This window comes from Clavelina lepadiformis, chromosome 2 (genome assembly GCF_947623445.1).
Source record: "Clavelina lepadiformis chromosome 2, kaClaLepa1.1, whole genome shotgun sequence".
NCBI classification, from domain to species: Eukaryota; Metazoa; Chordata; class Ascidiacea; order Aplousobranchia; family Clavelinidae; genus Clavelina; species Clavelina lepadiformis.
The window spans coordinates 16,466,740-16,484,181 of NC_135241.1; the positions used below are offsets into that span (position 1 = coordinate 16,466,740).

The window sequence follows — 17,442 nt, forward strand, 5'->3', positions numbered from 1 at the left end:
GAGTCGCCGCACTACTATCAGTTAGATTGCGGGAAGCCGGATTTGTCTGGTCGAGAGTAACAAAACAGAAGAAATCGTTTGATAATCGCGAGGAAATGGTGGGAAATGAGAGTGAGAAGAAATTGCGAAGATCACGTTAACGGAGATCAATAAAGGTCACAAACAGTAGCGATTGATGCTACTGAAACGTTTGTTTACCCTAATACCTTTCAGGGGAAACAAGATTGAGAGATAAGATACTTTACATTGAAAACAGTGTAGCTTCTCCTAAAACTGCCATAAAATTAATCATTAACAAAAAATAACGTTAATACTTGCATAAGATTACAAAATGGTAAAACGTGATGTACATTTTTAGAAATGTACAGAGCTAAAGCAATTGCTAACCATCTGTTGTTTGAACACGCCACATACTCGTAACTGCTGACTCATGTACTCATGTACGCCTCGTAAGGTTGAGAAGAATTTAGAACTCATTTTGCCCAGTTGGTCAAGAGTTTTGCTTCAATGAAAACTATGATCTAATTAAGTCTGGCGGAGTAATATGTTACGTGTTTATATAGAACTCTCATCTTCATGAGAATTTTCGAAATCTTGCCTATGAGGTTTTCATATTATACGTCATAGGAATAATCCTAAGTTCTCCCATCTCCAGCAACCTTTTCCTGGACAGTGAACTGAACAGAGGCAAAGGTAAAACAGTAGCATGACTGCTTGCAGAAGAAAATGTAGAACAACTTTATCTATGCAATCAATACGAAGACACAGGTGCATCGTACCTGTGTATTGAGCATTCTGTTCTACATTAGTGAAACATTGAGGCATGCACCCTTTATGCTCGTCTTGAACGAAGACCTAAAACCTTTCATCATCGCTGCCTAAGAAAGATTCTGGATTTTTTGGGCGGGGACTTGTTCACACCTGCTTGATTCTAGACAAAACAAATATAAAAGCATGTTTGCTATGCTAACTTATTGGTAATATCATCGGTGTGTTTGCGTATCTATCATTAGTATGAAATATTTAATTGTAGTACGAATGTTGATATATTCTGTTAAGTTTGATTTCATCCAATCTGGCTTCAATATACTCATATACTATTTAATGGTTTTAGAGAGGCTGCGTGTCCGGTTTAAAAACAATCTAAACTTGTCAGTTAAATACACAATGTATGAAATTAACTCTTCTGGATATAATTCGTTTATTAGGGTTTCACATAAAGATAGAATACAATAAAAATTTTTATCACATTTGATGTACAGAAAAACTTTTATGTACATAAACGCTCTTGTCAGACCCTGTACTACTTGTTAAAAACAGTAGCCTACATTTCTTTCATAAGATATTTTTGTTAACACCTTGTAGATGTTTTGTTAACACCCGGTAAACACCCGCGCTAATTAAAGAAGTTGCAAATTTATAACGAAGGTATAACTTATATATAGATTATATATACTATACCAATCAATATCACTTGTGTAAGCCGCCTTAAAAAACAAAAATTCTTCTATACTCGATTATTTACTTCCATGAACTTAAGTGCATGCACTGCATGTGTAAGAAAACACACTTTCGAGATTTTCTAACGTCATCATTCCATGCTTAATTTATCAATCCCAAACAAACGTGCTCATAAGTTATCTGTTTCTACAATATCATTCATCACGTTTATATCAGAGAAAAATGCAGAATTGTCAAAGCCTAAACCGATTCCACTGTCCCTTCCACTTTTTCTCTCTTCCGTTACACTGAGCTCGGATGTGCGGTGGAATGGCTGAGTATCTTCAAGCTTGAACTGTACTTTTGGCAACGTTTCTGAAAGAATAGCGAATTCCTCATCGTTTCTTTTCGTTGCACGAGGAGAAGGAATTATGACGGATCTTGCATAGCTGTTGTAATTCATTTCCTCTGTATTGATCGTAGCAGATGATTTCATATGGTGGTTCACGACTTCATCTAAGCTGTTTGCATCATCTGTAATGAGCTCAGTCTGTGGCAGATCCGTTTCTACAAGAAGTTGTTCACCACGAAGCCACCAAGTTTTCCAGGTGCCTAAACCCTAACATAATCAAACATAGGTTATTGCATGATTATACATATTGTTTGAAATTCGGCGGGTATTTATAGCATTTTTACCTTCAAAAACACCTCTTCCTCTCTTTCTTCTAACAAAAAAGTCCCAAACTCATCCAGAACTTTTTTGGTATGTGGTGACACATGAATTGCTGATGCTACAAAAAGGCACTTGATAACACTTTGACGCGCCGTTTAAATTACAATGTCACAGTTTTTATTAGATGGCGTTTTATGGATCGACGTTTGTTTAGACTAGCTATCAAACCATTAACAGTGCCTCACGAAAGTTTCTTTGCCAAGGTCTGCGCAACAATCTTTTACGTCGAACCGTGGACAAAATGACGCTATGTGACTGATTGCAAAATTATAAACTTACTTAATTAATCAAATTCCAAAATGAAGTAAATAGGTGATATCGGTATTTTACTGAATAATGATAAATAAGACCGATTACATTCCAAAGAACCGTGCTAATTTTTGTATTTACCTAATACTTTTGGGCTTTAAGAACGTTCAGAAATCAGATAATAATGTGTAATAATCGGGGTAATAGTAATTAATTGCATACCAGTAAATATGTATTGAGAACACCCTTTTTGCTTTACACGTTTGCGGAACACAGTGGTTCTTAACCTGATGGGTTCGATTAAAGGTTTTCTGGGTTACATAAAATTGGCAATAGATTTTGGGTATAGTTTCCTTATAGGCTAATTAGTCGTCAAAATAAAGCAGTTTTTAGTTTCGCTAAATCACTAATATACCCACTCCAGAGTCCAGACTACACGTCGTAACTCGAAAGTAGGTTTTAAAGGTGCAGCGTAGTGAAACATGACAAAAAAGCCAAAGTGAAAAGTTCACCTTTCTGATTCAACCGAAAAAAATCGTTTCCGAAAAATAAGAACAGAAGTTACATTGTCACAAAATTATGTTTTTAAAAAAAATTGTTGGTTGATTTCCTTCCGATAAGCTGATTTTGGTGTTTTGTTCAATTCCCTATTACCTTTCACAATTGTCAAATAAATTCTGGAGTTATCAATGGGCAGCAAATCAAGGGATTTAACGAACATATGGAAAATAACTTATTAAATAATTCTCGAAAAAATCTACTCCACTACAAGTAAATACTTGTCGTTCAAAACTACTAAAATACGAGTAAAAGAAAAAGTATGGAGTAAAAACTAGCATTTTTTAAACTACTCAAGTAAGAAGTAGTTGTCGCTCTAACTCCAAAGTATGAGGTTGTGCACGCACAAATTACCACGAGCTTGCTAAAATCAATACAACTGCAAGGAAATGCGTAATTTTATGAAGATAAATAGTTTCATTCATACTTGTTTTCTTCGTCAGAGTATTGTTACGTGGAATACGTCAAAATCAAGTTGTAGGCGGTGTGTAAAAGCTTTGTGCAGATGTGATTGCTAATGAAAATTACTGCAAATTTTATCTACGAACTAAAATACTGATTACTTTCTACTTCAGCATTTGCTAACATACTTAAGAACGTTACTTCGGACTAACAACTACTTAAGAGAAAGTAGAAGTACCCATGAACAAAACTACTTAAGTAGCCAAAGTAGAAGAGATCTATTTTTTGTAGATCACTTTTGTAAAATTATTTCGTTACTGACCACTACTGCTTAAAGCAGTGGTTCCCAAAGTATGTGTCGCGTAGGCCCATGGGTAATTGAGAAAAGAGTAGATTGCTGACATTGAACCTAGCTACTGCAAAAAAATCATCCATACAATCGTTATTTTTTCGTGTTAAAATACTGTTTTGTTTGAAGCTTGGGCCGCGAGATGTTCACTAAACTCGGATTTGGGTCGCGCTCAAAAAAGTTTGGGAACCGCTGGCTTATAGGGTCCGGTGGTTTTTCAAGGTCATAGCTTTAAAGAGAACTTATATGGAAAGCAAGCCCAAGGTTGTTATACCTTTTCCATTTGATTCCATCCGGGATGCTGTGTTTACAGTATCACCAAATAAACAGTATCTTGGCATTTTCAAACCAACAACACCAGCAACGACTGGACCGGTGTGCATTCCAACTCGCAACTTCAAACGTGTATCTGGCATATGACTAAAACATATATTTTGTTAAAATTTTTATTATTGGATTAGGTTAACAATGTTGTGTGATGAGTAGGGCCCGCAAAAGTCAATAAAGTCAAAATTTTTTAAGGACCTCGTCTGACCACGAATCAAAGAATAAAGTTGTTTTCAGCACCTAGGGGATTGTTTCTAAGAAGTTTATAGGTCAAAATAAAGTCAAAATTTACAATAAAGTCAAAATTTTCAATAAAGTCAAAATTTGTCAAAATATGGCTTTTTACAAAGTTTTTGTGTTTCTTGAGAGTAATTCTTGTAAAAATCCTCGTGGAAGCATTGTAAATCAGGAACTGCGACACAATTAAACCATATTAATCCATAAAAGCAGGAAATAAGTCACAATGCCCACTTGGATCACCAGTAACTTTTATCGCAAATTGTCCATTGTTTATACATTGTTACGTATTTAAATAATTCTTATAAAACACTTCCTCTTCATAAACGTGGTATTTTCGAAGATCAACAGTTTGGATTTTAGGAATAGCCTACTGGCATTCTGTAATACAAAAATGCCTAAGCAAGCTAAATCGTCTTCAGCAAAAGTTAGACAGATTTGTCGAGATTTTTCTGATGAATTTAATGCAACTCCCGGGGGTGATTTAAGGTGCAATTTTTGCGAGGTTATAGTGAAGTGCGATAAAAAGTATTTTGTTGAAAGCCACAGGAAAAGTAAACGCCATCAAGCTGGATTGGAGCAACAACAAGCATTCTCTGTTTAATTTGCTGTTTATTAGAATTTACCATGCGGAGAAAATCGAGGCAAAGTGCCCTTTTCACAAGGACAAAATAACACAAGCTACCTAAATCTATCGCCAAAAAACACGACACACTTTTTATAATCCATAAAACACCTTGACTTTTCGACAAAATATTACGTTTGGGTCTGAAATCGACAAAATATTATATTTGGGTAACTGGAGGAAGAACTGTGGCCTCTACAAATAAGCAATTTCGTTAGGTCAAAATAAAGTCAAAATTTGATAAAAATAAAGTCAAAAAAAAATTTTTTTAGGTCAAAATAAAAATGGCCCTAGTGATGAGTAAACAAAATGAATAGAATGGTAACATATTGTATAGAGTTGAACGACTAGGTTACGCATAAAAAAAGTCTTACTCGATTCGAAAATTTGCCACGACATCCAGAAGCACAAGCGACATTCGGGCGATTTCTCTTGCATGTAAGTTACCATTTTTACGTGGAAGACCAGATACCACCATGTACGCATCTCCTATCGTTTCAACCTATGTAAATAGTGTTAAATCAGTATTACCATCTCTAATGGTTCACTGGTAAAGCAAGCTTAGTGCATCATCAACTTGCTAACTTTGTAAACATCAAACTGGCCAATGATGTTGTCAAACTCTGTGTAAAGGTCATTGAGCATATTCACTACTTGCAGCGGTTCACTGCCGTGACTGATAGCGGTGAAGCCAACGATGTCACTAAAGAAAATTGTGACGCTTTCAAAAGATTCTGGAATTACAGTCTGAAACAAAGTATAGCAAGCTTTATATATAAATTATGTTTACAAAGAGATTGAATTTAAAATGAAAATATCAAATATAGCAGCAGTCATGAACATGGCCAGAGATTACTGTAATGTGGTATTGCCTGGAGTAATCTATAAAGTTAACATAGTTCCTTACATTGCCTTTCTTTAGTCTTTCGGCAACAGGTTTAGGCAGCATTTGGTAAAGTAAACTGTCCGCTCTTTCTTTTTCCCTCCTGTACAACTCAGTTCTTTCCTCCACTTTATCTTCCAAATGGTGTGAATACTGCTCAAGTCGTTCCAGTAAACTGTCCACTAAATTTTTTTCGCTAAGCAAGCAAGCAAACCAATCAGTTGTTGAAATTACCGAACGAACATTTTCATAAAAACATCTTTTTAACTTATAAACATATTTTGCAATTCCGGTCATATTGTTTCCCAACTATAAGGTAATGATATTAGATTTTAAGGGGTACAACGTTCCCTTATTGCGTTTACAAAGTACGTGCATATATTGTAATAGTTAACTTTTTTACTGATAAAACTTTCTTATCTCCCGATGTATTTCTTTGAAGCTCGGTCTTTCATTCTGATCTTCCGCCCAACATCGGGATATCAATCTCGTCAAGGGTTCAACCACAACCACATCACCGTTGTCTTGAAGGGTAGGTCGAAAGTAAGGACCTTCCTCGATTGGTGTAGCAACATTCAGTAAAATTTCTAAGGAATGTAAACTAGGTTAGACTGCTTGCTTTCGGCAACTCCAACTTCCTTTTACTTGACACCTTATGTAAAACAAAAACATGAAACTTATATACACACGAATAACACATGACTGGTCGCTTGACCTTGGGGTGTTAGCTCCTGATGCGTGTAGAAAACCCCTTTCCGAAAGATTATTTCTTGTACAATTATCGCAAAACTATATACATCTCCTTCTGGTGTTGGTTGTAATAGAGGTTTTCTAAGCAATTCTGGTGCAGTCCATAGCTTTTCTGAAAATAGATGATGTTTGTAAGTCTAAATATTTTGTAGTACAAAATAGCAATATGGATAGCGGTGGGGCTTTGCGGTGTACTTTTGAAACATTCATATCCGCTTTCACTGTCTGTTCGCGGTGACCCTTCCCGAAACTTCTGCAAGCCAAAATCGGTAAGCTTTACAACAAATCTGTTGTCAATTACGCAGTTGGATGATTTTAGATTTCCGTGTATTTGAAAGAAGCTTCGGTGTATGAACATCATTCCGTTTACGATATCACTAATCAACGAATTTCTGCGAAAGATTTAGACAGCTATTAATTCAATTCGTTTTACGATGCTTTTTTACGGTTGTTGAGTTAGTTGCTACAAATCGTAAAAACTTGAAGAAACTAATATTGAAGTTTTACTGGAAGACTTCGTCCATTTCATATTCTGAATCGTTTTCCAGTAAATCTTGAAGCGATCCTCTTGGGCAGTATTCTGTTAGAATGCTGATGTGTGGTGGCTCATCGTTGGCTCCGACAAATTTGCAAATATGGTCATGATCCAAAGAGTACATCTAAACAGTTAAACATTATAACGTGTGGAATTTTTTTAACTCTAAAACGACGGATGTCATAAACAAACTTTTTTGTTAAAATTTTACAGAAGGTATATACACGATACTCAAACTAAAAAAATAGTATCGCAACTCAACATTTCCAAGCAGTTTATAGACTAGACTCTGCTAGAGAGTTGAGTGCCAGATTCCAAAAATATCACACTTTATATATGATATCATGCTTGTATATGGTTACAATAAAACCTCTTCGAGTTCAATCAACATATTGCGATCTAAAGTAATTCTTCTTATCTTCAATTCTTTAACAGCCACAACGGTTCCTTTATACATTCCAGTTTTTGTAAACACTTGTCGTTCAAAATGATGTCCGAGTCCGTTGCTACTGGCTATGGAGTGTGATAAGTCCTGCAACGGGTTATGCTATTAAATGCTAGTTAAATGTGCTAGTTAAATACAAAGCAAATCATTAAGCTACTGCTAATCGTGTATAACAGTTTAGGATGAGTTATTGTTGTGTAATGTAAAGTATTTATCAGAAATAGGCCTATTCTATAATTCTTCTGCCTCCCAGAATACACAATTGTATAAAATGGTTGTTGCCATGGTTCAACTATTTGATACGGCATTGTTGAAAGGCCGATACTTAACAATTAATGATTAATAGTTTAAGTGTAGAAAAAAAACAAACATGAACCTTGTAAAAATTGATTTGCCCTTCTGTAGTATACGACTGTGCTGGCAAATGTAAGCGTGCTTTACAACTAAGAAAAGTTCGTTAATCATGTATATGTATTACTATTACTTGACAGCAGTAAGTTAGAAATAATATTAACAAAATAGTATAGGCAACTGCTGAACTGAAAATTAATAACGAGTATAATAATAACTGCGGCAGTTTAATACGTCAGACGGGGAAACGGGGAAAAATATGTAAAACTAATATCCAATATTGTTGTTTAAAAGCTTTTGGCAATGTTGTAACCAAATCATTTTATTGTGTGTCCGGTCAAGTCCAGTCAATTTACACTTTTACTCGTATCAAGTCAAGTCATGGCTGTCTTCGTGTTAATCTGGTTGATGCTTTTTTCAGAAAAGCGTAATTTTTTAGAAAAATATCCGATTTTGTTACCGAAAACTTCATTTTTTGCCGCCACCATTGTCACAACGTGACTCATGTCGTTTTGAACTCTGACTCGAGTCAAGTCATGTCAAATCAACAGAAAATGTGACTGAAGTCGACTCGAGTCAAGTCGTGTCAAATCAACAGAAAATGCAAACGAGTCATGTCGGTGACTTTAGTCATTACAACATTAACTTATAGTGATACGATAATATCAATATCACGTGTCTATAGTAGCAATAAACAACATAAAAGTATATATTTCAATAATGCTAATTTACCTACAGGTACGGTACTTGCTTTACCTTTGGCTCAGTGAATGGGTTCTTTTTTTCGTTTCCCCACAATATGTCTTCCCATTTTACTTTCCAGATCATCTTTCGTAGTCTCTTTTCTTTTCGCATATTCCTATAAAAACGCAACCAAAAATTTGTCAGCAATGTTTACTTTCTTAATACTAAATAAAATAACTAGTTTCCGTCTGCAATTTGTTGACAGTCTAGCAGTTTAGCCTAATCCATAAAACAAGTAGGCTACAATCATAAACTCATTAACGGTGTAGCAAAAAGATGGTAAACAAATAATAATTAGTATACCTAAACAGCACGGTCATCAGCACACCACATGCAACCAGAAGCGCAGCTGCACACCCACCAAGAACGTAATAAATTGCTTTGAAATGCATATGAAAAAGTTACGGTTATACCTTACAACAATTTAGCAAACTCGACATTAAAATGGAAATTATTTTGTTGCATGATGCTCACTGTAGTCTTCATTGTTAATTGCACACTTGCTGTTATCGTAGTAGCAGTCAGGCTCGTTTATGGGCGCATTTGTTCCTGGCCAGTCAATATCTCCATATGCTGTGAAACTTGTAGTACTCCCATCGTAGAATAGAACTGGCTGTGAAATAAACTTACCGAGTTAAAGTTAACCGTATTGCAATAAAGGCAACCGTTGCAACAAATCTTACTTTCATTTTGTTACAAACCAGAAATTGTATGTATTAACATTTGACTTTGCGTTAGCAACGTATACATCGGCCACCAACCTCAAATATGTTAGTGTCACTGTTCATGTCCAGAACAGCGTAGTCCATTGTTTGATCTCCAGCGTCTGAAAATGTAATATTCCTTCCAAGACTTTCAAACTGTATTCCCCATAACCTTTCGGCAAATGCCTCAGCGTTATGAAAATTGTTTGATCCGGAGCAGAAAGTTCTGTTGACAATACAAGAAGCTATAACAAAATTCAATTAAAATCTAACCTCTTATTAAAGGTGATGACCAGCAGAAAATGAATCGACGAGATCAACATAGCACCATTCCAGTTTTAACATCGCTCGCAAACTTCAGCACAAAGCTGTACTTCAGCGACATTGTTTTAGTCGTTACTTCATGCACTTACTTTACAACGCCATAAACAAACATCTGCATCGCGTCGTAGTAGTAGCTTATGTACGGATTAATAAAGTCGTTTTCTTCTTGCGCACTGCCACCATCTTTTTGAGCCAGCTCTTCTTTGATAGATGCCGAAAAATTTTTGTATGAATCGGTGCTTGGAACTGCTAAACTTACCACTGTCAGGGCTCTAAGCGCTTGTATTGTCTCCTCCTTAGTGACTTTAGCTGAAAAATGGAAAAAGACAAAATGAGTCTTAATTGTTGTAAGATAGTGTTTGACAGAGCCGTAAAGAAGTCATCAAACTCGAGTCGCACATCAAGTTATTTACATTTTACGACTTATGTCGAGTTTGGTAGTAGGCTTTGTGACTCGAATGTTGTCAGTCGTTTGGTAAATAAGACCCGTGCCAAGTCAAATCAATCGGTTTCTGATAAAACCAAGCTATACTGAAAGCAACAGTAATACACTTCTGTCAGCAAGGAAAATTTAAGGATTTTAGAACCTCGCGTAATTATGCTGCGCGGCACTCGTTCGTATATATAGGAAAATAGATTCATTTTAACTCACACTTTAGCGTTTTCGGAAAAAGTGTACGATATTCGTTTTACCAAGATGCTGAACGTAATTAAAATAAACCGACTCGAATCAAGTCGAGTCATCTGAAACAATGCTTTGAGTTAAGTCTAGCTTTTCAGGTATAGTTTCCTTGAAAGGGACTAAGTCAAGTCTTTGAAAAAATTGAGTCGAATCAAACTCGGGTCGAATTTGTGACTCGATTCATTACGACTCTGCTATTAAGTTATACTTATAAATTAAATACCAAATTCATAGCCAATCTGTTGGATAACTGTATCTACTTGAAACTTTCACACTAACTCACTTGGGTAATTCATGTCGCTGGTATCTTTATCTGGGTGATCGTCTGCATCTGACCACGTGTAACTTACATTCGTGTTGTACAAGTCCAAATATATGAAAGCGAAATCTCCGCCTGTCATGCCCATTTCAAATGCTTTCTCCATAACATGGCGCATGGTTTTCCTTCCGACACACCAAATTGACACTAAACCGCAAAGTATGACAATATACGCTACTGTAAGAAAAGTGTAGCCTACATACAAAAAGGTCATTTCTGCAAGAATCAACAATCATTTTTGTTTGCCATAAATTCTGGTATTTAGGTTTTTTTAATTGTACAAGCCTTCACAATGTTATTTAGGCAGACTGAAGTAGCATATAATGGTGATTTGCAATTCCACTGAGTGCTAAACAGCAAGCAGTTCGACGTTTTTCATGAGCGATTTTGAATAGGCTGGTTTTTTAATAGCAAAGTTAAGAGGTTGTTAAATCGATTCATTTCTTTAAAATCGATTTTTTCAGTTTATAAAAAGTATTTTTAAGCCATTTTTATATGGCCCTATTGTGCTGTGCCCCTGACATCGACATTTTTGTTTTTGTTACCGTATAGCCAATGGCTTTTAAAAGCTTTCGGTAGGCTATTTGGCCTTATGTACATCCGATTCTCCATCCACAGCGCTTTGACTCTTGCCAAGCGTCAAACCACTTTATTTGAGATGATCGAATGTCTAAGTGTAGTTTATTGCCTAATATTGAACAGAAAATTTCACACGCACTTGGTATTCAAAAATTGCAATCATCACAGTGCCATGGCGCAAAGGTCCTCATACCACTGCGCTCAGTGAGCCCCAAACCAACTATTTAACAAAAAATAAAACAGTATTTCACAAACGGTAGGGCAAGGGTGGGCTGCAAAGGCAGACTTTTTTCGTATGCAGACAAACCCCTATAAAAACGAAAGATGATTAGTAGGCTAAGATGAGGTTTAAAGGATGTTTTCAACGGTAACCACTGCTTGAATATTTGAACAAACAAAATAAATTTGCGCGTTTTGTGATTTGTGATATTCGAATGAAGCCTTGATATGGTTACATCAATGTGATACTGTTAATGATTGGTTCCTCTAAAATGCCACCATTAAAAGATAATTGCTTGAAACTTTTTGTAACATTTTTAAATCAATACAAGAGTAAATGTATAACGCTGCGAAGCATTGGGACTGAGGTAATAAACCAAACTTAACTGTTTGCCTACGCCCTAAAGAGTATAATGACCCCAGGAGTAAGAATTGGACGTAACTAGCGCGTTAGCAAGACTAGTACCTAAGGCCTAGGCATTAAGTACTGTAAAGTGTCAGGTAGAAAAAAATGTTATGATTGCCACTTTGGTGTCAAGACTCAAGAGTGGATATCTTTTGTTGAAAGTATCCAAGAAAAAATACTGAACACATAAACACATACTTATGTTGTTGTTAATACAATCAAGTTTTATATATTTTTATTAGTACGATGTACAGTGTTTAAATTATGTTGCGCATGTCCTGTTGCTATGTAATATAAATGCGCGATATGTACACAAACGCTCACACATTTTAAAGGAGCCGTTGTCAATGGGCGGTGCATGATTTGGTATTATCATTTTGTTTCAATATCTTGAATTAAGCGCCTCGGGGCCAATCTCTTTGGTATTTCTGAACTTCTGTGCTATCAGCGTTTATGCTGGAATAATAAAAGATACTGAGCTATGTTGTAAGGAATGCAAAGTTCAACTTTCAGCATTGAAGATTTTAGATGGTTTGTGAAACGAATTAAGAATTGCCCTGTTTTAAGAAAATCAATTTTACTTAGGCTATAAAGACTAGGTGCATGTTTTATGAATTCTGTGTTTTCCCTTATTACTTTAGTTACAGTACAACATGTGACTAGAAGTTAATATTTTTAAAATGAAAACGCAATAGTGTTGCTATAACCAGTCCATAAACTTATTTGTTCTATCAATGAACAAACAATGGGTTAACGAGCTATTAAACTTGAAGCTATGGTCCGTTTCATCAAAAAAGAGCAAAACGTACCTCTCGCATAATTCTTAAAGTTTTCAAGTATTTTTTCAAGATCCGCTTCTATTAAAGCGTCGGTTGATCGACTGTCATCAAAGTCATAGAAATCGCCTCTGTTCCATCCCACTTCTCTAAATTGGGTCGTTACTCCATTAATTAAAGTGCCACAGTCTGTGCTTAGGTCGTAATGAATGTATGCTCCATGGGAATTTGATCTGAAAAACCAGGTTGATGTTCAATACTCGGTGTTTTATACCGTAGAATAAACTTTCACTAACAATCTATGCTTACGTGCTATAAATTGACATTGACCGGTTCCAGTGGTATTGGTCAAAGAGCTTGACAATAAACCTTCCCAAATCTGATGACGTTACTCCTGGCCTTACCATGGTGGAACAACTTGGATTGTTCTTTTTGAAGTCAAAACTAGGCGACCTGTAAAAAATAATTAGATAATTTTTTAACTAGACCAATTATGAACTTATGTTTTTTTTAACTGATTGTAGCTTTCTACCTTGACCCGGGATAAATGACAGGCCACTTCCAGTGATTCGCAAGAGTAGCAACACGCCCAGCCGCGTAGTCACAACTCATGCCGATAACCACATCAATATCTCGTGCTGTAGTGTTTGATTCACTGCAGTTTTGCTCTACCAAACTGACGTCATGGATATCGGAAGCTGCGTTTGGAGCCCAATCAGCGTCGCAATTTGTGTCCTCAAAGCTGACATTAAAGTCAGACTTCTGAAACAAGCATAACAAATTTAACTACATGATTTAACTGGACCTGCAAATGAATTAAATCTACTTAATCAAAAACAAAACCTCACCCAGGTGTTGGCTCATGCAGCATCTTACCTCTGTTACTAAAACTTACCTGTAAGACAGCTCCTAGAGATTTGTCATTCAAATTATTTAGAATTGACTTAGAATCGCTCAACGCTCTATCAATGGCTGGCTTTATCCTGTCCAATGAAAACTTATACTCTGTTCCATAGGGCACCATCACCCAGACATTAAACTTATACTGAACATCTTCGGTTACATTTAAGGTGCAGTTTTCAAAGAGGTTTTTGACGCCACTGCATGCTGAGCTTGCAGTTAAGATTATTGTCAGTAGAACGATATTTCGGTCAGAAAGTAGCATATTGTTAACGCTGAAACAGTATTAGCAGATTTTATTACACTTCCATGTATGCATGGTTACTTTTTGTGACAAGTCAATGTTCAATATCTAAACGATATTTCAACAAAAAACTAAAAGTTGTATTGACGATTTTTAATAACGTTTGTGTTTGTCATAAATCATCAAGCAATGTTTGCAAAGTGGTGCAAATACAAGCGCAAAACAAACGACGTCATCAATAGTCGTTAAAAAACTTTAAAGTGGATTTTCCCTACGTTTTAACACTACCAAGGCAAATGCGACAACAAATTGACTTTCAACCAAAGAAGAGTTGTCAGTAAGCATATGGAACCAAAACGTTTTCATTTATACATAGTAATTAAGCAATAATTGCCTAATAACATGTCGCAAAAAACGCAAATATGTTGCTAACTACGCCTTTCGCGGTGAACGATTTTGACGTCACAATGAATAAACAAGGAGTAAAATTCTGTTCTTCGGATCAAGTGCGAATAGAAAGTGTAACGGCGAGAAGACATAAGTATGACACAGTCAAAGAGCTTATTCAAGTACGTAACAGAAATATCTTAAGTTGAGCCTAACCTAAGTTGGTGCATTGAACTGGAAAAGCAAAATGCGAAACTACAACTCGTTAAACTCTGTCTTGTCTGTTGGTGCTAAGCTTGTGCGGTGCCGGTGCCCTGTTACAACCTTATAAACAAGAATGCTTCACTAGTGGGCACATGTCCTGTCACCTGTGATATTTCACATAATTTCCTATGCTAAAAAAACAAACATCAGCTGCATCTAATCGCCTACCTGTAAGCGGAGTCGTTTTCCATCCAAATGACTGATCATCTATCCACCTTTCTACCACCCTTACCTTAATTGCCTGTTTAAATGCTAATCTTCAAGCACTACTCACTGAATATTCTGGTAAAATAGTTTTGAAAAATAATTCTTGCCTATGCGGTCCAAAGGATACCGTAACTTTACGGAAGCAAATGATTGGGCTACCGGATTTTTTATGTTTAAAAATCGTTATTTATTCAGTTACAATGCTTTACGTTGCTAATTTCTTCACATGACCTACACTTCTGACTTCAGTTGATTACTGAGCAAGGAAAGCAACAGCAGCAGCTTGTTGTCAAGCAACTTGACTAATCTACAACATAGCAAGAACCTTGACCTTCGTCACAATGATAATCAAAAACTGAGACTTTCTGCGATTTTATTTTACCGACAACTACTTAACCACGAACTATTTTTCAAAAATAGTTTACCAGAATGTTCAGTTAATAGTGTTCTTTCATACAAGATCAACTTGTTTTTGGAATTGCCCCTTGCTTTAACAACAACATGTTATTGATAACTCCTTGTCCGGCATAGTAGTTGACATTTGACAACTGACAACTATTCTTTAGTTTAAAGTCAGCTTACTTCTGACTTGCCCAGTTGCATATATCACGCCATACCCATGGTTTCCAATGAATTCGGTAAAGCTAGCCAAGACTCATCTGTTTTACAATCTTTTTTTATTACAATATGTCCCAATTTACTTGCTTTTGAGAAACGCCCCTTCTCCTATTGGCATTTATTTTACTTTAAGTTATTTGTCCGACCTCGACTTTATTTTGCATCGGGTTTCCCTTATAGGCCAGGCGTCAGGCATTCCAAATCCGTTATACTCAACCTTACAAAAAGGTCTTAAAGTTTTACAACGTAGTTTAGTGCTTTTCAACTTTTTTGATGACGGTTTGCACTTTCTAGTGTCGTGAAAATCTCGTTTTACAGTCCAAGCTGTAAAACATTTGGCAGGCTGGCGACTTCGTCTAAATTCAAAATCGTTCATTTTTTTGGTAGGTTACTACTTATTGCAAAGAAATATTTTATAAAATAATCCATACCAGAATACGTATATGTATCAGTATTTGTAACTCCAATTCTACACGTACGGAAAAAAATTACAGCACACTTAACATAGTCTTGAAACATTACATGAGAGTTTTGCTTTGCGTTGAGCGCATATTACGTCAAGGTTACTAAGTTACCAAAGACCAGATGGATTGGACTCGAATCAACAACGACAATCGTATTCGATTTTCAGCTGCGCTACTATTGTGATTTCTTTGAGAATGGTGTAAACGACGGTTACTTTTGTTCAGTGTTCTTCATGAACAGTTCCAAAGTAGGGTAATACAAAAAAATTAATAAAATAATAAAAATGTTTATATCTGTCGGAATTTGCAGAAAGAAAAGATCGGTAGCCGAGGTTCGAGAGATGATGATTCATCAGGGAGTTTAAGTTGTGAAAATCCTTTCGTGAGTCCGAGAATAAAGGTTGTGATACCAAACTAGTTTGTCAGGCAAATTTTTATGCCATTCACGTTACCGTAGTTATAGGCCTAGCTTAGCTAAAGTCTTCCTTGCCGATTTTATGGGTTTTTGCAAGGTTTATAGCCAATACACTTATAAATATTAACAAAAAAATTGTTATTTTTCAATCTTATCCACGTCACAATAGTGCGAGTACGCAAATGTTTATCCAACAGATTACTCCAAGTCAAACGATCCAACCAGTAATATCGCTCCCTAAGATTTCATTAGCGATGTGTGCATGAAAGGGAAATATCGAAAGCTGGAAGATGGCAGTTAAGTTAATTTAAATAAGCTATATACAGTAGAATTCGCCTATATCGACTTGGACTTTCCAGGCCCTTACATTGAACTAAAACCTGAATTTAGAAACAATTTATACTGATTCGTCTAATATCGACACTTCACCTATATCGACACTTTTTGTTGAGGTGTCGATATAGGTGAATTCTACTGTAGTAATTTCACTAACAAATATGAAAAAATCATCTTAGAGCAAATCATTTTCAAGACGATACAAAGTTAAGGGTCGGATCGCGCAAAACCAATAAAAAAGTATTTCAACAAATTTTATTTAAATCATTACCCCTAATTCACTCACTTATAATTTCCACTTTTATATCGATACAAGAAAAGCGCACATTCTTTTGACCATAACTGCAGCCGAGTATTTTCAACAAAATATATAGCAAGGAGATAAACTATCGTCGTTTTATGATGTGATATCAACATGCTCTGTTACTTGGTTGTTGTTTAATCTTTGCCACTTCAAAATTCTGTCACGCTATTTTTAACGGAAGTCTTTTTCGTAGAAGCTGTATTGACAAAACTGGACTTGCTTTGTGATAACTGCGCTACGTTCATTTCGGATGAGCTTATCTCCACCATGACCCGACACAAGGGTAAGCGTGAAAACGCCAAACTTACACAACCAATCAGTGTTGCTTAAGAACAACCGAAAATCAGAAAGTCGAATTTCATCCGATAGACATTTTTTATATACGCACTATTTGCGTAAAGTCTCACAGTTTGAAAAGCACTGATGTAGTTCATCTTGAGCCTATGTTTGGTTCCCATATACATTTTTAAGTGCAATGACTTTATCGAAATATTGTTGAAAATGTGTTTTCAATTAGCACTAACCATTTAAAAATACTAAATTCCTATAAACTGAAAAATGTCCACTCCTAATGAAATTCTTTGAGCTAACGAAGTGTGCTACTTGCGCAGTGCAGTTTATTGAATTAAAAAAATAATTAACTGCAATATGTCGGTTAAACCCTGA

General features: G+C 35.9%; 1 protein-coding gene across 3 annotated transcripts; it reads right to left on the reverse strand.

Moving 5' to 3' along the window:
- Nucleotides 1–1,172: 1,172 nt before the first annotated feature.
- LOC143445953 (atrial natriuretic peptide receptor 1-like) lies at nt 1,173–15,256 on the reverse strand. Of its 3 annotated transcripts, none has more exons than XM_076945373.1 (21): nt 14,601–15,256; nt 13,170–13,399; nt 12,947–13,090; nt 12,671–12,870; nt 10,622–10,804; nt 9,746–9,965; nt 9,390–9,558; nt 9,103–9,241; nt 8,932–9,007; nt 8,641–8,743; nt 7,459–7,620; nt 7,061–7,212; nt 6,749–6,945; nt 6,519–6,665; nt 6,207–6,390; nt 5,828–5,999; nt 5,506–5,667; nt 5,295–5,422; nt 4,006–4,151; nt 2,137–2,231; nt 1,173–2,059 (listed from the first exon to the last, which is right to left on the reverse strand). In XM_076945373.1, the coding sequence occupies exons 1-21, from the start codon at nt 14,637–14,639 to the stop codon at nt 1,631–1,633; spliced, it is 3,477 nt and encodes a 1,158-aa protein (XP_076801488.1). In that variant the 5' UTR covers nt 14,640–15,256; the 3' UTR covers nt 1,173–1,630. The 3 variants fall into 3 exon arrangements, with proteins under 3 accessions (XP_076801488.1, XP_076801487.1, XP_076801486.1); XM_076945372.1 differs by lacking the exon at nt 14,601–15,256 and adding an exon at nt 13,533–14,577 and having other exon boundaries at nt 13,170–13,396; XM_076945371.1 differs by lacking the exon at nt 14,601–15,256 and adding an exon at nt 13,533–14,577.
- Nucleotides 15,257–17,442: the final 2,186 nt, after the last annotated feature.